Source organism: Caenorhabditis remanei, chromosome III, assembly GCF_010183535.1.
Source record: "Caenorhabditis remanei strain PX506 chromosome III, whole genome shotgun sequence".
Taxonomy (NCBI): domain Eukaryota; kingdom Metazoa; phylum Nematoda; class Chromadorea; order Rhabditida; family Rhabditidae; genus Caenorhabditis; species Caenorhabditis remanei.
This window is the reverse complement of record NC_071330.1, coordinates 11,985,936-12,005,136: the sequence shown is the minus strand read 5'-3', so window position 1 is coordinate 12,005,136 and position 19,201 is coordinate 11,985,936. Positions and strand designations below refer to the sequence as shown.

General features: G+C 40.0%; 6 protein-coding genes across 6 annotated transcripts; 4 read left to right on the top strand and 2 right to left on the bottom strand.

Annotated features, from left to right (window-relative positions):
- Positions 1-176: 176 nt before the first annotated feature.
- Positions 177-746, top strand: GCK72_010915 (uncharacterized protein; the record flags this gene model as incomplete). The annotated part of the gene is made up of 1 exon (XM_053728107.1): positions 177-746. The coding sequence occupies one exon, from the start codon at positions 177-179 to the stop codon at positions 744-746; it is 570 nt and encodes a 189-aa protein (XP_053587684.1).
- GCK72_010914 (uncharacterized protein) lies at positions 405-2,847 on the bottom strand (the record flags this gene model as incomplete). The annotated part of the gene is made up of 3 exons (XM_053728106.1): positions 405-689; positions 1,796-2,708; positions 2,756-2,847. The coding sequence occupies 3 exons, from the start codon at positions 2,845-2,847 to the stop codon at positions 405-407; spliced, it is 1,290 nt and encodes a 429-aa protein (XP_053587683.1).
- A 1,254-nt stretch (positions 2,848-4,101) lies between these two features.
- On the bottom strand, positions 4,102-6,385 carry GCK72_010912 (uncharacterized protein; the record flags this gene model as incomplete). The annotated part of the gene is made up of 3 exons (XM_053728104.1): positions 4,102-5,016; positions 5,807-6,329; positions 6,375-6,385. The coding sequence occupies 3 exons, from the start codon at positions 6,383-6,385 to the stop codon at positions 4,102-4,104; spliced, it is 1,449 nt and encodes a 482-aa protein (XP_053587681.1).
- GCK72_010913 (uncharacterized protein) lies at positions 6,015-6,362 on the top strand (the record flags this gene model as incomplete). The annotated part of the gene is made up of 1 exon (XM_053728105.1): positions 6,015-6,362. The coding sequence occupies one exon, from the start codon at positions 6,015-6,017 to the stop codon at positions 6,360-6,362; it is 348 nt and encodes a 115-aa protein (XP_053587682.1).
- Positions 6,386-7,285: 900 nt separating the features above from the next.
- GCK72_010911 (uncharacterized protein) lies at positions 7,286-12,568 on the top strand (the record flags this gene model as incomplete). The annotated part of the gene is made up of 10 exons (XM_053728103.1): positions 7,286-7,361; positions 7,414-9,796; positions 9,859-10,406; positions 10,458-10,635; positions 10,683-10,797; positions 10,841-11,073; positions 11,119-11,236; positions 11,284-11,395; positions 11,442-12,005; positions 12,267-12,568. The coding sequence occupies 10 exons, from the start codon at positions 7,286-7,288 to the stop codon at positions 12,566-12,568; spliced, it is 4,629 nt and encodes a 1,542-aa protein (XP_053587680.1).
- Positions 12,569-13,136: 568 nt separating this feature from the next.
- GCK72_010910 (uncharacterized protein) lies at positions 13,137-14,398 on the top strand (the record flags this gene model as incomplete). The annotated part of the gene is made up of 4 exons (XM_053728102.1): positions 13,137-13,294; positions 13,341-13,461; positions 13,506-13,617; positions 13,665-14,398. The coding sequence occupies 4 exons, from the start codon at positions 13,137-13,139 to the stop codon at positions 14,396-14,398; spliced, it is 1,125 nt and encodes a 374-aa protein (XP_053587679.1).
- Positions 14,399-19,201: the final 4,803 nt, after the last annotated feature.

Genomic DNA, 19,201 nt, shown 5'->3' with positions numbered 1-19,201 from the left:
GAAGATAGATGGAGATAGATAAGAGATTAGAGGTTTGGTGAGCGAGATGAGTGGGGGTGTTAGAAAGGTAGAGAAGGAAAGAGAAATAAACAAGAAAAGAGTTTGAGTGGTAAAGTTTATTTAGATGTGAAAAGTTCTGGCGTCTCTGGTCTTCTGATATTTTTTTCATTTCCAAAATGAAATTATCAAAACTTATCAAACTTGATTGTTGCCCTCTCCAGGATACGTGTACTCCTCCTCGGAAGTCCTCCTCCAGGATCTTCATGGATTCCTCCAGTCTCCCCCAGGCTTCCCCAGGTTCCTCGTGGACTCCACCAGGCTGGCTCCTCCTCCAGGACTCCTTAGGAATCCTCTCCTCCAGGATCCTCGTAGACTCCACCAGGCTGGCTCCTTCTCCAGAATACTCAGCGACTCTCTCCTCCAGGATCCTCGTGGACTCCCCCAAGCTCCCCCAGGCTGGCTCCTCCTCCAGAATAGTTAGCGACTCTCTCCTCCAGCTTTCTCGTGGACTCATCCTCATATCTTTGGCTCCAGTACTTCTCCTCCTCCGGTTGTGGACTCCTCGTGGACTCACCTGGGGCTCCTCCAGGCTCCCCCCAGGACTCTTCCGGACTCCTACTCCTCGTGGACTTATCGCGGACTCCTCCTCTTTTCCTGGGCTCATCGCGGACTCCTCCTCCGATTCTGGGCTGTTAGGACTCCTCCTCAAGTTCTGGGCTGCTGATAATCAAGACTTATTGGCGTAAGGATGCTCATTACCGATTATCCTGTGACCGGATGCTCAGTACTGAACGTGTCATAACCGGATGCTCAGCGCTGAATATTCATTCACCGGATGACCATTTTTGATCATCCAGTCACTGAACACTCATCGCTGAACATCCTGTCTTGTGTACTCCTACACATTTATATATGAATCGACAAGTTATATATATACCCACCTCTAGCGATGTGACCGACATTTCACGGTTTCCGCCTGTTGCTATACTTACTATGGGAAATGGGCGGGGTTTATAGGCAGACATTGTAGACTCCAATTGCTCAGTATTTCGATTGCGAATAAATATGCCCTGTGGGGTCAATGGTTGCTTTCGCCTGTGATTGAAGCTGTAGCCGTGTTTTTTTTTCTGTAATGAACATATTCTAGGGTAGCAAAATAGTTTTTTGCTTATTTTTTGCTATTCAAAAAGTATCAAAAAAGAAAAAAAACTCCTGATTTGAAGGTATTTTTTGATTGATCTTTTCAAGGACAGCCCGCGGAATTCTAGGCCATGTGTAGATTTACGGGAGAATTTTTTGTGATTTTTTTAGCATCCATGTACTTTATACTTTTGAACTGAATTCGTAATTTTATTTATTTATTTCATGCTTTGTAATCGTTTAATCCTTTTTTTCCGAACATTGCTGAAAAAATCACAAAAAATCTCCCGTAAATCTACACCAAACACAGGTCTTGCAGCGAATGGCCTAGAAAAGGTCAAGCAAAAAATACCTCAGAACCATGAGTTTTTTGCTTTTTTTGCTACTTTCTGATTAGCAAAAAATAAGCAAAAAACTGTTTTTTGCTACCCCAGAATAGTTTCATAAAATTATTTCAAAACATGGCTTTCTCTTCAGTCGGGCTGTTGTTTGTATCTGAAAGACACTGTACAATGTCAGATACATAGTGTATATTTTGAACTAACAACAGAAGTATTTGAGTTTATTGAAATAAATATTATTTGGATGTTGTTTCATAACATAAAATCACAGAAAATTACAGTTTTCACTTCCAAACAATAAACTTGAGACGTACATCTCCATTGAGTTCATCCAACTTGATCGTAGCTCTCTTCCCGTCAGTCTTCCTTGTGATTTCATACTTCCCAATAATTGACGTCGTAAACGTCCAGTTAATCGTTCTGAACGGAGGCATAAACGGTTTTTCCGTATGGACCAATTGATGTTTGATTCCATCGAGTATCGACTGTTGGTAGTTTCCAAATAGAGGACTTCTGAATCGAAGACACAATGACTCCAGATTTACATTGGTCTCCCCGTCGATCCATGTCTTGATGAATTCATTGAGTTCGCTGCTTAAATAGATGGGCTCACTGAATTCTATATGCTTGATATCCATATCATACATGAGTTCATAGAAATTGAGATGGTAGGAGCAAACCAAGAGCGCATCCATTTTGTGTTTTAAAACATATTTTTGAAATTGCCAATTCTTATCATAGGTCCAATGGGATATAGTCAGTATACTCCAGGGAAGGAATGTTTTCAGCAGTTGCCGTCCATATATTTTATTGTTGTAACCGCGCATGTTGAGTTCTTTCAAACCGCATCCTTCCAATTCTGCCTTCAATGAGTCAAATGTGAACCGCTCGCATCCTCTTTCAGGGATAATTGCTCCTTTTTCAAAAGAAAAAATGTCGCCAAAATGACACAAAAACTGTTTCAAGCTGCGCAGTTTTTGAGGGCTATGAGTTTTTTGAGTTCCATTAAAATACTTGATTGTTATGGCTATCGGTGGAGGGATAGGAATTGGATATCGGCGTGTCAAATCATCTTCAGTGAGAAAAGTTAGTTCGATGATGTCTTCATTGAACTTTTGTAGGATTATTTCCACTGTTGATCCCACTTTGACACCAAAAATATCGACTTTGAATTTCGGACGCTTAGTGCGAAAGGCGCAGCGTTTGGAGCAGAGTGAGTAGCAGATTCTGAAAATTAAAAACATTTCTATAACGCTCTGAATACATTAACTAACCGTTCTGTTACTCCTAACAAAGCGACAAATAATCTTAATACGACATCTGGTAGTTTTGTAAGTGGAAACTTTGGTTGTTGAACATATTGCATTGGAAGAACTCGTTTTAGGCAAAAATCGATAGAGGCTATGCGCGCAGCGATAATTATCTGTCGGACAGGACCTTCTGTACCTTATTAGCAGATGAGCGCATTTGCATTGTTTACAGTACTCGGCAGAAACCCGCATCAGGTGCGCAGCAGTCCAACAGCAGGCAAGCGTAGAGTGCGTTCCTGATGCGGTAGTGTTGCGGTACTGTAGCGTACGTGTTGCGGAGAGGTCGCTCTTGTGCTGCTCTGGCGCTGCTAAAATCAGGCCGCTGCCTCCTTTGCTATATTGTTTTGCAACGAAGACAGTGTATTATTAAATTGAATTTATTGACAAACCTTAAATACAACTACATATAAATATATAACTCTGAGCATAGTACGCAAATGTATACATATAAAGTACAATTTTGGGAATTAATTTTCTATGATGTTGCGTTCAGCTTGCTTTGAAATCCTTGCCATTTCCTACCGTTCAAATTTCTGAAAAAAAGACGTAACACTTATTTAGAGTTTGGAGAAAATCTCACCTTTTCATTTTTCCTGAAATCCTATTTGGCTCGACTGACGGTGATGTTGTCTTTTTAGTAGTTGAGAGCTCAAATAGGATATTTTGTTTCTATAGACACACGTATTTTTCTTCCAACAAGCGGTGAAAATTATTTTCATAGAATAAATTCAGAGAAAGCATATTTTCATAGAGTAAATTCAGAGAAAGTGTGAATAAAACCATAAGTTTTCGTAACTGAAAAAGATGGAGCACACTTGCTGAATGTTAGGTGCTGCTGGAGAGCAGCGGGTCTGTTGTTGCAGTGTTGCGGATATGCTGCCGCATCCTAGTTGCTGCACACGTGCTGCCGACACGTTTCAGAAAACGAAACGCGTGTGAATGATGCAGTCCTGATGCTGCAGTGTTGCGCGCCTGGTGCTCAGCGGGTAAATGTTGCGTGCCTGATGCGGGGTTCTGCCGAAGTAGTTTTTGAAGATCGCAGGGAAACAAATGCTACTGAAAAGTTCATTGTGTCTAGAATAGTTTACAAATTTCATGAAAAAAGTGAAATATGCATAGATTAAACAACATTTATTCAAACCAAGTAGAACACATTATATGTAATTCATGCACAAAAAGAAGAAGAAGAAGGCAATACGCCAAGGATCCAGTCCTTAATTAGAGGATTGAAATATGGTATAAGCAAAAATCGTCAAATCGAATTCTAGATTTCTGATTAATACCTGGAGCACCGAACCAATCCTATTTTTTCATTTCCAAACAATCAACTTGAACCGAATGGCCTTACTGAATCTATCAAACTTGATTGTCGCTCTCCTTCCGTCCGTCTTTCTTCTAATATCATACATTGCAACAACCGAATCCAAAAGTTCCCACGGAATGGATTTACATGTCGGTTCGAATTCTTCCTTCTCGGAAACCACTTGATGCTCGATTCCGCTGAGTATCGTCTCTTGATAGTTGGTCGACAGCTCGTGTTCTTGAAACTGCATAACCAATGACTCCAAATTCACATTCGTCTCTCCTTCTATCCATTTTCTTATTAAAAAGTTGAGTTTGGGTGAGAACTGTTGTACAGCTAGAATATCGATCTGCTTGATATCCATATCAAACAATATTTCGTATGCATCCAAAGTCTTCGCCCACAGTTGAAGTGCATCCAGTTTGTACTTTAAGACACTCTTCCGGAATTGCCAATTACATTCAAAAGGATTATTATCCAAAGACAGAATTCTTACAGGCAAGAATGTTTTCAGAATGTTAATGACATGATTTTTGTTACCGTAGTATGTAGTCATGACAAGTTGTGTCACACCACATATTTCGAACGATTCCTTTAAAGAGTCCTGCGTATATTGTTCGGATCCGTGGAGGGGCAAAATGGCAACATTTTTACAATGGAAAATCGTGGAAAGATGACCCAAAAACTCTTTTAAACTGGGCATGTTTTGGAAACTATGAGTCTCCTTAGTTTCACCACTCTGCCCAACGTCAGTGGTAAATCTGAAGGCCAGTGGCAATGGAACAGGAATAGGATCTTGATTAACTGGTTGATCTTCTGGCAGAAAAATCATACTTATCGAGTGCAAGTCGTCGAATTTCAAGGAAACACTGATCTCTGATCCAATCGCGCAGAGAAACTCTCCGACTCTAATATTCAATCGCTGGATACGTTTCGCACTGTTTTTGGAGCAAAGGGAGAAATAGATTCTGAAAATTACTATGATTGAGACGATAGCGAAATATAAAAACTTACTTTTCTTTTGTTCCAAAACAAGTCGCAACCAATCTCAACACAACATCTGGTAGTTTTAAAAGCGGAAACAGTGGTTCCATAGCAGTTGTTGAATTGTTTGAAAATTGGAGAAACGAAAATCTATGACGATCGATAGTCGTATAGAGTGGTAACTGCCGATGAGTAACAGAGTGAATGTAGATGCTCACAGTCTCTTGGACAGATGGACCGTGGGAATCGTGAGAATCTGGGTATTGGCAGACGAGCGCGTTTTCATTTTTGTGGAATATAGACGAATGCTGCTCTAACTTTTTTAGTTTTGGGCTTGGAATAGAAAAAGTTAGAAAAATTTTATTATAAAAAGATTTCTGAATTGCAAATTGAAGAGCAAATATAAGCTATAAAAGAAATGCAAAAATCGACGTATAGTTTTCATCGAGAGAAAATCATCAAGTCCAAAGGACAGGTCAATCTCAGATCCTACAACAATGTGACACAGAACATTTTTTGGATCACAGCGAGAGAGAAGTAGATTCTGAAAAATGAAGACGATTAAACTCGAATCTCTAGTTTAGGAAATAACTATTATCTTTCTTTGTCTTCGTGGACAAGTTTTTTTTCAATTTTGGGTGCATCGCGAAATTATGCGAACTTTATGTCCAGATGAATCAGTCAATTCTTGAGAAACAAAGATTCAGCTTTATAAAAGTCAATAAAACCTCCTGGGCTCCTGGACTCTCTTTCTGCGATTCTAGCATCCGGAAGCTTTTCGCGGACTCCTCCAGGAATCCTCCTCCAGTTGTGGGATGATCGTATCTCGAGGATTCAGGACTCCTCCAGCTTCTCTGGACTTCTCCTGGACTCCTCCTCAAGTTCTGTTCTCCTCGTGCGCTTATCGTGGACTCCTCCTCTTTTCCTGGGCGCATCATGGATTTCACCAATTCTGGGCTGGAAGCTTCTCGTGGACTCATCCTCCAGGATCCTCGTGAATTCATCCTCCTCCACTTCTGGTCTCCTCGTGGACTCCTCCAGGACTCCTCCTCCGGTTGTGGGCTCCTCCTGGTCTCATCCTCCAGGCTTCTCGTGGTCTCCTCCAGGCTCCAGGCTCCTCCAGGACTCCTCCAGGCTCCTCCTGGACTCCTCCTCAAGTTCTGTTCTCCTCGTGGACTCCTCCTCAAGTTCTGGAACTCCTCGGGGACTCCTCCTAAGATTCTGGGCTCATCGTGGATTTCTCCAATTCTGCTGAATATTCAGTCACCGGATGACCATTTTTGATTATCCAGTCACTGAACACTCATCCCTGAACATCCTGTCTTGTGTACTCCTACACATTTATATATGAATCGACAAGTTATATATATACCCACCTCTAGCGATGTGACCGACATCTCAAGATGTGACCGACATCACATTCCGCCTGTCGCTATACTTACTATGGGAAAGGGGCGGGGCTTATAGGCAGATACTGTAGACGCTAATTACTCAGTTTTTCTATTGCGAATAACTAGGTCCTGTCGGGTCTGTGGTGGCTGTAGTCTGTTATTGAGGCGGTGGCCGTGTTTTTTCTGTAAAATTATGTTCAAAATTGCTATTTCGACCTGAAACAAGATCAGAAACCAGGATGTTTTGCATTGAATGAGTGGGTGAATAATGCACTCAAAAAATTCTAAAAATTTTTTTACTCCCGACCAAGAGCTTTAATCTAAAAATTGAAAAAATAAAGTTGTAGACCTGCGATTCTCTCAAAGTTTTCGTTTTGTGAGAGTAGATCAAAAATTGTCTTGCAGCAGTTTTTTTTGGAGAATGGGAGACCGTGTTTTATAAGAAACAATCTCATAAATAGTTTTATTTTAATTCAAAACGAGACAGAACCCTGTCAAAAACACGGCAGCAAAAGCTTAAATAAAACATTTCAAAATTCACGTGACATTTTAAAATTAATTAACCAATCTTCCTATTATCATTTTTCCGTACCCTCTAATTGCCCTGGTTTCATTTTTCCCCTTTATATACCCATTTCCTCTCTAAATTTTTCATAATCGACGCGAAAAATAAGCAAAGATTCGAGTGCTTTACTCAAAGCAAAATGTAAGTTTTCTTCTTTTTCACAAGAAATTCAATCACAGCTCAATCTTTTCAGCGAAAATAAAAAGATGCGCAAGAGGAAACTCCAAAAGTCGCAATTTTCAATGCAAATAATGTTGTTCTTACTTGTGACAACCAGAATAATAGCATCTGAAGTACAACCTTCTCGTATTCGACGCCAGACACAAGGTAAAGTTTTAGAGCCTCTTATAGCAAACAAATAATTACGATATTCTTCCAGATAATTTCTCTCCGCTTGTCGAGAATTTACAAAAACTATCTCGAATCTCTAATGGAATTTCTCTGGAAATAGGTCTCATTGATGAAACCTTCCCAACCGACAGTGTCATTTCGGAACTCCTTCATATGGGATCCCTCAAACCAAACCAGTTCGTCGACTCACAATTGAATTCTGCAAAGAATGCTATAAGTGAGATGTCAAGTCTACCGAAGAAATGGAAAACTGACGATGATGTGACGGCTATCGAAAGTCGATTGGTTGTCCTTGAAAATATAAGAAAGGAGTCGTTTTCGGTGGAGGATTTTAAGAATTTCACGGGAAGGAAGGATTATGAGACACTTTTGGGAGAGATGAAAGGTCTGGACGCCCATAAAGCCAATATTAACTCGCTGAAAACTGAACTGGTCCAGCTGAATGGAATTTTCATCGGACTGGAAAACAAAGCGAAGGATCTAAACGAGCAGAACATTAAAAGTGCAAGTCTTGTCTTTCCTTCAATCGTGGACAGTTTGGGAAAAGTAGAGAAATTGGTCACAACTCTCGATCCACTTGTTGTCCTTCTCGGAAAAGCTAAGCAACTCAGAGAATCCTCCAAGTTCTTTGAAATGCTTCGTCTGGAAAGTGAATTCAGAAAGAATCTTACAAATGTATTGACCTACCGAGAGGATCCGATGAAATCTTTCAATCAAAACTTTGACAATGTATTCGATCTTGGAAAAACGTCTGCAACCTCGGAACCAGCGTTCTCATCGATCGACCAATTGATTCTGAATAGAAGGGATTCTCGTGAATTGCCATGTGAATACAGGTGTGGACTCGGAAATGGAGGAATTGATTTGGAGAAGCTGAAGAATGACTGTGGTGACGAGTGGATTCAGAAACGGATGACTAATGGCTCGGTTGTGGAGAAGAACCTGAAGGAGTCTTTCTCTTATTTGGATGAATTGATTGGTGAACTGAAAAATGTGGAGTTGGCATGGAAACCGTTAGAGGATGACAAGTTGCTTGTGAGATATGAGCAAGTTCGAGTAATTCAGAAAGAAGCTAATCATTTGTCTGAAATTTCGCAAGTGATCAAGACAAAGATTGGAGAATTCAGAGCATGCGATAAACGCAGCACCGGGTTTCCAGGAGTCAAGTTTGAAGATCTGAAAAACGTTGGAGATGTGATTGGCGAGCTTAATACGGATTTGGATCAGCTCAGATCTTTGAATTACATTGAAAAACTCAAAAATGTGACATCGATGAAGGATGGGTTGAGTACCGCCGGTAAACCTGAAAATGAGCAGATTCAAATGGCTAGAACGTTTATGCAAAAGATGGAATCCGATGAAGAATACAAAAATGTCATTGTCTCGTTGAAGACGCTTCAAACTGATCTTGAAAGTATGGAAACTATCATTCCGAAAGTTGTTGATGCAGTTCCAAAAATTTCATTTACGTACATTGATGAACATCATGAGGCACTCAATGGCAGTACAGCGTATTTGGATACATACACATGCCTGAACAAAATTGGTGAAGATGGAAATCAAGTGAAGAAGACGATTGAATTCATCTCAAGGATTAAGGGTCTGACGGAACAGGAAGCTACTGGTGCGAATAAAGTTATTCAATCGATTCTGGATTCACAAAATGGTCTGAAAAACTCGAAAGAAGCAGCTGGAAAGATGAAAGAGGTGGTCGCCCCAGAAGCTCTCAACTTGAAGAAATCGTTTCCCGATTCGAAAGAAGTTTCCAAGAAGTTGGGGTTGGCTGTGCGAGGAATGGTGGATGTTAAACGGATGCATGATTCCCGAGACAAATTGGCTCCACTCTTGAAGAATTCTGATGAACTTTTGATTGATGCGAAGTCGAATAATCTGGCTCAAAGTCATTTGGATTCTCTTCAGAAACTGGCTTTTATCAATACTTCTCTTACGGCAACACTGGCTGGAATCGATGAGTTTTTGAAGATTTTGGATGGAATCGAGAGGATTCGAAAGAGAAGAAACACTGGAAACAATGATTTCAAAGGAATCGGAGGAATTCTGATAGCCGCCAGCAAGATTCCAGATGTTTCTGATGATATGAGTGGTATCCTAGAAGGTATTAAAGAATTGAATACTGCCACGTCACAAAAGTATGGAGAAGAAGAAAAATCTGTGAATACACTGAAGAAATTAGAGCTTCAGTTTTCGAAATTTGGATTGAAAGACGCGCCGTCATCACTGGAAGCACTGGACACCTTCTTTTTGGATTATGTAGGCTCGATGACGTTTGTTCCGCCATCTGTGGCTCCATCGATAGCTCCATCTGCACCAGCGTCTTCTCCATCTTCAGAATTCTTCTCGACGACTACCATATTAACTACCACATCTGCAGCAATGGCTACTTGGTTGATGTAAGTTTGCAATAACGACATTCTGAAGTTCCAACGAGTTAATTAATTTTTGTTTTTTTTAGGATTCTGATCAGCGCCATCGTTTTGGTGTGCATAGCATGTTTAATTGGTGGTGTGTGCTTTTGCTGTCGGAAGAAATCAGCCCCGGACGTGTTAACTCCGGATGTTCCGGATATACCAATACAAGTGCCACCAGTTCCAACCGTCCCACATCCTGAGGAACCATCACAACCGCTAGTCAACCCAGTCGAAGGGAACCAGAGACTGCCAGAAGACCAACAACATCAAAAAAGACCAGATGAGAATCTGCCACCACCCGCTGAAGAAAACAGAAACCCCAATTCAGTGGGAAGCAGGAATCCAACAAATCAAGTCGAACAGCAACCACCACTACAACAAAAAGGTGACAATCCGACAGATCCCAGCGTTTCAGCTGAACCGGAGAAAGCAGTTCAACCACTCGCTCAAGCTATTCCAAAAGAAGTCAAACAAGATCAAGTCGCTCCAATAGTGGCCCCTGTCGTTGACCCGTCGGTTCCGTCAACAAGCAAAAATCCGACTGGAGAACAAGAACGGCAAGAAGAGTTGCTTCCATTGGATAAAACACAAAGTGAGCTGATGTTGCAACTCATTGCTATGTCAATTATCGTTTTTTTTATAGGAGGAGGAATCGAAAAACTGTCCTTGCTCTATAGTGTAGTAGCTCTGGTAAAAAGAAGAATGATAATTCCCAAAATGTTGCCGTATGATTGGTTTTTAATTCAATTGGACCCTACTTATCTGGGAGAGAAGACAAACTACGATTTTAGTCAATACGAGAAGAACTATGATGAGAGACGGTATTTGAAAAGTTACTAAGTTTTAGGAAATATAATGTAAATTTTAGTGTGAAAGCGCACGTTACACATCTAGACTCCATGCCGGTATTGGAAGGATTCGCAGACCCTTATATCAATGCGAATTTCGCACAGTTAGGAGATTTTAAGTATATAGCTACACAGGTAAATTGAATCAGTCTACATGTCGAAGTTACCAGAATTTCAGCATCCATTAATTGGAACAATAGATAAACATTTTGCTCTCTTGGAACAATCTGGTGTTGGAGTGCTCGTACATTTAAATCCGGCTGATAATATCTTTAAGTATTTCAAGACAGAAGAAGGCGGAGAGTTGACATTTGGAAAATACACTGTACGAACGGTTGGAATCAAGGAATTGCCGGAATATCTCCAGGTGCTCAGTGGGTTCAAACTATATGGACTAGTGTTAACGAACAAGTAATATTAACGATGATATATTGTTAAAAATAAACTTTTTTCCAGTGAGACTTCTCATGAACATAACTTTGAAATTCTGGCATACGATAGATGGACTGAAAACAATGCGCCGAAAAATCCAGCAGTGGGCGTTGGGATCATCAAATACTGTGATGCATCGATGGTTTGTGTTTCTCAGTCGTTGCAGGTTAAAATTAAAGTTTTTTTTAGAAGAATGTGATGCTTCAATGCTACGATGGTGCCGGACCTTCTGCTACTTTAATGGCTATCAAATACGGTATCATGAAGAGTCGGACAACTGAATTGAAAAATCTTGGAGATTGTATGAAATTAGAGTCTAATATTTCTTAAATTCTCTGAATTTACAGTTGTCAGGGAAATCCGTGGGATCCGCTATGGAGCGCTGCCGGTATTAGCGCATTTAACTTATACAGTTATCTGCATTTCAAAAGCATTGATGGATGAAGAAGGTATTATTTGGTTGGAGGAGTATGACAGGATGTACCACCATCATGTGTGCATGGTGGACCGTTCGGAGCACCCAAAGAAGTGGAAAATCGACCCGAAGGCAGCTTTTAAGGAGGAACCAAGAAGAGTTCCAGCGGCTCCAGGCGATATTGAAGAAGAGGAAAGGAATATTGATAGTTATTGTTTCGTGGAAAAGTATAAGAGATTCAAGAGAGGAATTGTGAAAGAGCTCACAAAAGATGAGCATGATAGAGCGAAACGAATGAAGTTGGATCAGAAAAAGTTTAAAGAAAGGAAAGAAGAAGAGCCAATGGCGGTTGGAAGAAAAGAGGTGCAGAAGAAACAGAAAAGTAGAAACAAGAGTATGGATAAAAGTGTGAGCAAGAGCCAGAAGTCTGCAAAGACAAAGAAATCGAATCCAACTGGCAAGACAGAAACTTCCAAGTTGAGAAAAGTGGAGAAGAGTAAGAAAAGCAGTGGAACCGGATCAAGGAAGGATAAGAAACGTGGAGTGCGAAAAGGAAAATAAAAAAAGGAAACTCCAAATTGTGTTACTTCAAAGTGATGCTTTTGATGAGATTGAATAAATATAGAGAGCCTGACTGATAGCTAATTAAATTTAGAATATTCCGTTGACTGTGTTGTTTAAAAATCGGTTAGATGTCTGTCTATGGTCCTGTTTGTCCAGTTATTTTTTGCGAAAAAATGTACTCCGGTATACTTAGGTTTTGTGTTGTCTTTTCTACTTCTGCCTGTTGGTCTATGTGCCAAAATTTCATGTCCATCAAGACCAGATGACAATCTGCCACCACCCGCCGGAGAAAACAGGAATCCAACAAATCACGTCGAACAGCAACCACCACTACAACAAAATGCTGACAATCCGACAGATCCCACCATTTCCGCTGAGCCGGAGAAAGTTGTTCAACCACTGAGTCAACCTATTCCAAAAGAAGTCAAAAAAGATCAAGTCGATCCAATAGTGGCCACCCGTCGGTTCCGTCAACTAGCAAGAATTCTAAGATGACAATATACAACAAGACGATGAATTGCCATTGGATGACACAGAGTGAGTTTTTGTTAACTTAAACGCTACTAATAGTTGCACTTATTTCGAGTCGGTGAAGATAAATTCAGTTTGGTCTGTTTCGTGGCGTCTAATTATGGGAAATTTCCGTATGATTGGTTTATCGATCATTTAATTGTTTCTGACAAGAATGAAAACCAGGGATTTCTGATGAACGAGCTGTGGGAAAACCGTGAATATAGACGGTAAATGAAATTATATAAAAAGTAATGTATATGGTGAATATTTCAGCCTATTGAATTATTGGACGCATCCAAATTCAATGCCAGTCTTGTCAGGTTTTGATAATCCTTATATCAATGCGAACTATTGGAAGTTTGATAATAATATCGAGTGGATTGTGTTAGAAGTGATTTTTACAACCAATCTCTTGAAACACCTATTCATATTCGTTACTTCAGAGTTCAATGAGAGGAGATGAGAAGCTTGGAGAATATACGAGATATCCAACAGCAGAAAGGGAGTGCGCTCTAATTGAGCAACATAGTGTTGGAGTACTCGTGAATTTATGTCCATCCTCTGGAGCTCACAGGTGCTATTCGACAAAAAAGGTGGAAAGGTTGTATCCGGACGGTACACCGTCGAAACAACTGGGAACAAGGCGTTGCCTTTGTGTCTTGTAACACTTTCAGGATTCACCATTTATACTTTGAAATTGACGAACAGGTGAGATTGAGTTGTTTTATCGATTGTTTATACAATTATTTTTCAGTGAAAACCCGAACTCCATCCACCTATTTGAAGTTTTGTCCTACTCGAATTGGGGGAGACGAAATGCTCCAAAAAATCCGGCAGTCGCTCAAGGAATCATAAAATATTGTGACTTATCGAACGTTTGTGAGTTCATAGTATTTCAGCGTTAATTATTGTTTCTCAGAGAAACATAATCCTCCAATGTTATGATGGCTATGGCCCGGCTGGCACTCTGCTCGCAATCAAATATGGTATTTACAAGTGTAGAACGACTAAGTACAATGATCTGTTGACATGTACGTACTTGCTGTTCCAATTGCTCATTGATGTTTCCTATTTTCAGTCCTCAAGGAAGTTCGATCGATTCGTTTTGGTGCGATTCAAACAGTGGCACAGCTCACCTATGTTATTCTCACAATTGCGAAGGTGCTGATGGATGAGGAAAACATTGAATATCTAGAAGAGTTTGATAGAATGAGATACCATCATATGTGTATGCTAGACCGATCTGAACATCCAAAAGGCGATCTGAAAGGGTGGAAAGAAATAGAGAGACCACCAAAAACATTGTCCTATCCGGATCAACAGCATAAAGATGAAGCCGTACGAGAATTCTGTCTGATGTCAAAAAAGAACATGTTAGAATCAAAAAATATGACATTGACACAAGAAGAGCTGAATGAGTTGAGATCATTGAGGAGAAACAACACACGAAAAAGAGAAGGAGTAGAAGAGGATGAGGATGAGGAAGAGCTAAAGAACGAAGATGATCTAGAGGAGGAAACAAAACAGAATACGGAAGCTAAAGGGAATAAACCGGAAAGTAAGAGTAAGACTAGTAACGGTAGTAAGATGAGCAAGAATCAGAAAGGAAAAGTGAAAAATAAGGAAAGTAAGAATAGTAAGATGAGCAAGGGAACGAGCAAAAGTATTCAAAAAAGCGTGAGCAAGAGTGGTAGCAAAAGTCAGAAATCGGCGAATTCAAAAAGAAGAAGACCTGACAAGAAATCGAATGCTTCAAAATCGAAACATGGGAAAATGGAGAAAGGAAAAGGGAACATCAAGGGGAAAAAGTGAAGAAAATAGTAAAAAAGATATTGAACTTGTTTTTCATCAATTATCAAAAATAATAGTATTGATGTGTTTGAATAAAGATGCCTAGAATGAGTACTGTGTTCTCCAGCTTTCAGAATATTTTGTTTCCTTCGTGAAATCGTGAATCACGATTATAAATTAAAACCATGAAGAAGTTCACTTTTATTTTTGCTAGATCTCTAGATCTCTTTCTATCTTCCAATTAGTCCAGTTATCTACAGCGAAAAAAATTCTCCTGTATACTTCGGTTTTGGGTTCTCTTTTCTACTTCTGTCTGTTTGTCTATATGTCAAAATGTCTTGCCGGTCAAGTTACAATTCTGGTCATAGAGAATGTGGAATTTGCAGATGAAATTGTCAAATTTATGGCTCACTGATTATCTCACATTATCAATTTTGTATTGTGTGTAGATCAAAAGTAGAGCTTCTTTTTTGTAGTTGACAACTTCTACGTACAATTTTTGCCGGAAAAGTTATAGTCCTTCAAAATATAAAGATCGAAAATCTCTATCTTTCAACACTGAAAAGGGCCAATGATTGGGAGAAATTACTTTACCGATTGATAACTTCTTAAGATCAGATCGCACAGAAATGTTGTCAATTTCAAAAATGAAGCTCTATTTTTGATCTACCCACTCAATAAAAACTTGGCATTGTGTAATAATCAGTGAGGTCGGTGTACATCCACAAAAGTTGACCAGTTTCTTTTTGTTTTTGAAAACTGCAAGTATCTTTATGGCCAGTACAGTTTCTCATTCTTCCTTACAGGTCAAGAACGTTGCTATAAAACTCAAGACTGCACAAAAGTCGTCTCAATGTCCGCGAAACGATAAATGTATCATGATTGTAAAACGACAAAGATGAGAAACAATCCGAATCTATTTTAGAAAAATTCCGGATATTCTCAAAAACCAGAATCTTTCTATAGGAATCTTGAAAGTTTTTTAAACATAATTCTACCAATTTCCACAAAATTTTAGAAAACGTGAATTTTCGGTAACAATTGACTTTTTTTGATACAGAAAAACCGATTTTCAGTAAAATGAGATTTTCAATCATTTCAGCCAATATTTATATTACTAAAAATTTTAACAGTTTCAGAGCATTCTCAAGTACATTATGTGCAATTATTTATAGAAAATGTTTTCAGCTAAAACATTGTATTCTCTTTTCCGAAAATCGGTTTTTCTGTACCAAAAAAAGTTATTTTCTGACCAAAATTCACGTTTTCTGACTCATAAAATAGAGAATTGGATTTTACAAAATTCTAATGGATGGGACCTTTTTTCATTCATTGCGACATCTGGAAAACCACGTAGAGTCCCGGACTACCTATGCAGACGCGCTCTATTGACGAGCATGGTACACATTGTCGTGGCGGTGAACTTTAGAACTTTTTGTGCATACCGTGGTGAACATTAGAATTTATTCGACGTTGAAAAATAAATTCTAATGTTCACCACGGTATGCACAGAAAGTTCTAAAGTTCACCGCTACGACAATGTGTACCATGCTCGTCAATAGAGCTCGTCTGCATAGGTAGTCCGGGACTCTACGTGGAAAACTGAAAATTTTAGTGCAAAAAATAAAAAATTGAATTATAACGTAAAAAAATCGGCTTCACGTTTCATTTTTTTTTCGCAGAGTGGGAGACCATGACACGTGGAATTTATATTTTAAAAATTTGCAAACAACGTGTAATTATCAACGTGGACCTTTACCAACTTTCTATTTTCCTTTTGTCATCATTATTTATCCACGTGTCCTCTGACATTTCCCCAATACCCCAATACCTCACTTTTTCTCTCCCCCCTTCCCAATCCAATCAGTTCGAAATTCAATCGATTCTGTGAATCAATCGAAGCTTCAAATTTGACTACTTCACAATGGGCGCTAAGATTAAGAGCAAAAGCTCTCGAAAAAAGGTATGTTCTCGTCTTTTCCAGAGTCTTTTCCCCAAACCGAACTCCCTATTTTTCAGAGATCAAAAAATCTTGCGCAAACGAAATACAAATCGAAATCGTTTATGAAAATCCTGACTATTCTCATTCTGATCGTCACGACTTCTAACACCGTCTCCGGAAATGATTCCTCCAATCTCCATCTCCAAAAACGTGGCCCTCGTGCTTCACAAGGTAAGAGAAATGAGAAATGGGCCGATGCAACTTGCGGTAGAGCGCAATTACGCGAGATATGGCAACCGCTACCAATTCGAACGCGCTCTAATGAGAGAAACACGTGGAATTTTAAGTCTTTCACGCATTCTAAAAATTCCTGAAGGAAAACATAATGTTCACCGACACGGTAATGCAGACCACGTATTATTCCGCTGAATATTAAGAGCATGTTTGCATAGCGTTCGCCATATCGTGGTTACGATTGTTTCAGCCCCCCCAGCACTTTTCAACCAACTAACTCTTTCCTTTTCCAGGCAACTTTCAGCCAATTCTGGAGAACATGGAGAGACTTGCTCGTATCAGCAACGGTGTTTCCCTGGAGATCGGTCTTCACGATGAATCGACTCCTGTCGATGAAGTCATCTCGGAACTTCTTCATATCGGATCGTTGAAACCTGACGACATTATTTCGATGGATTCTACCGCTGTCAACGGTGCCATCACTGGGATTGAAGATCTTTACAAAAAACTGGAATCCGAAAAAGTTGTGATAGCTACCGAAACTCGATTGATCAACTTTGAGAAAGTGAGATTGAGGTCGAAATTCATGTTGAATCTAACGGAATTCTCCGAAAAAAAGGAATACAAAGCAGAGTTGGATAATGTGAAAGCAATTAATTGGTCTATTTCTGGAAATATCTCGACTATCAGTCTTCCGGCCACTGCACTAGAAGGATTCTTTAAAGAAATTGATAAATGGTCAAATGGGATGAGCGAAGATACAGCAAAGAAAGTGGTTGCGCAAATACCTGGAATTGGTGTGAAACTGGAAGAGGTTGAGGAATCGATGCAAACTCTCATCAATGACATTGTTCCTCTTGTGGTTGCTGCAAAACAACTAAAACCAAGAATAATTTTCCTCGACATTCTGAATGAAGAGAAGAAAATTCGTGCTCAGCTGAAAGGAGAAACTATTTACCCGAGCAACAAGGAATCAGTGATGAAAAACTTGAAGACAGTTCAGACATCTCGTGGCTCATTGGAAAATGTCAAAACTGTTTTCGAATCCCTCCAACAGTTGGCTCAGAATCGTTTCAAGAAGCAATCTTTTGAGTACACATCTGGATTTTTGAAAGGAAGTGTTGATCTCAACAATCTTGGTGCGGACATCTCGAATGATTGGATAGTGAAACGGATTGATGAAAGCTCCATCGTCACGATTAGTCTAAATAAAGCCTTCTCGTATTTTGAAGACTTGAACAATGCCCTCGTGAATGTGGAGAAGTCGTGGAAACCTTTGGCAGATGTATCAAAACGGAAGTCAGTCCAGATGCTGGTGGATGCGCTACTGAGAGTGATCAGTGAATCTGAAGATTTGGGAAAGGTTGAAACAGTTGTTGATCAGTTAGCCTTTTGTGGTAACTCTCTGGTTCAAGACACTCCGGATTCATCGAAGCTAGATATTGTGTCTGGAAAAATCAGAACTTTCAACGATGTGGTGGGAAAGTTGAGTGATTTCGACTATGCGAAAGTTCTTGGAGATCTGTCCGCTTTCAAGAATGTTCAGGAAAGAGCTGCAAATAAAACTGATAAAGTGGAAGATTTTGTGAAAAAATTCAAGGAAATGCCCACGTTTGGTTCTACATGGAATACGTTAAACCAATTGAAAACCGATCTCAATTATCTGAGTGAAACAACTAAAGAGATTCCTGGCAAACTGACTGAAATTTCGAATGAATTCGGGAATATTGATAACTATCACATGGATATCTCTAAATCGAATTATATTCAGTTCTTCACTTGTCTTCACAATGTCACGGAAGGTGGTCTGGCCAAACAATCAGTGGAAACTCTTCAGAAAGTTCGCTTGGCATATGATGAGGCCAACAATGCTCGTCCAGTGATTGCTGCTATAATTGGCTCGAAATCGAATATGGAGACGGCTCGGACATCAGCTGGAAACATGAAAGAGGTGATGGATCGCGAGGTGACAGCACTAAAAGAATCGTTCCCGGATGCTCAGAGTGCTTCGAAGAACTTGGGGAACGGTGTTCGTGGACTGGCAGCCATCAATTCGATTCACAATTCATGGCCGGATTTGAATGCACTCTTCCAGAACATTTCTGGGATTGTGGAGGCTGGAAAATCGGTTGGATTGAGTCAGCAACATCAGACGGCTTTTCAAAAGTTGGCTCTTCTCCGTGCCTCGATGACTGAAACTCACAAAGGCATTGAAGACTTCTTGAATACAGTGGCCACAATTCAGAATCTTCGGAAGAAAAGAAACACAAAGATCACGGACATCAAGACAAGTGCAAGTGTTATGGAAGCGGCCATCAAGATTAAACAACTTCCACCTGGAGTATCAGATGATGTGAGTTCTATTAAGGAGGCTCTTGATTCGTTGAATGTTGCCACGTCATCAAAGTATACAAAAGAAGTCGAAGTTATGGGTCTCCTCGATGGATTGAATCTGGACTTTTCTGGATTCCAACCAGCTGCCACGTCACTCGGACACGTGGATAACTTTTTCGCAGCATATGGTGCAACGATGGCTTCTGCTTCTGTAACGATTCCAAGCCCTGCCCCAACTCCTGCTCCTTCCCAGCCCCCGAATCAGTCACCAGTTGTCACAACAATTGCTTCAATGATGATGCAGATAGTGACGT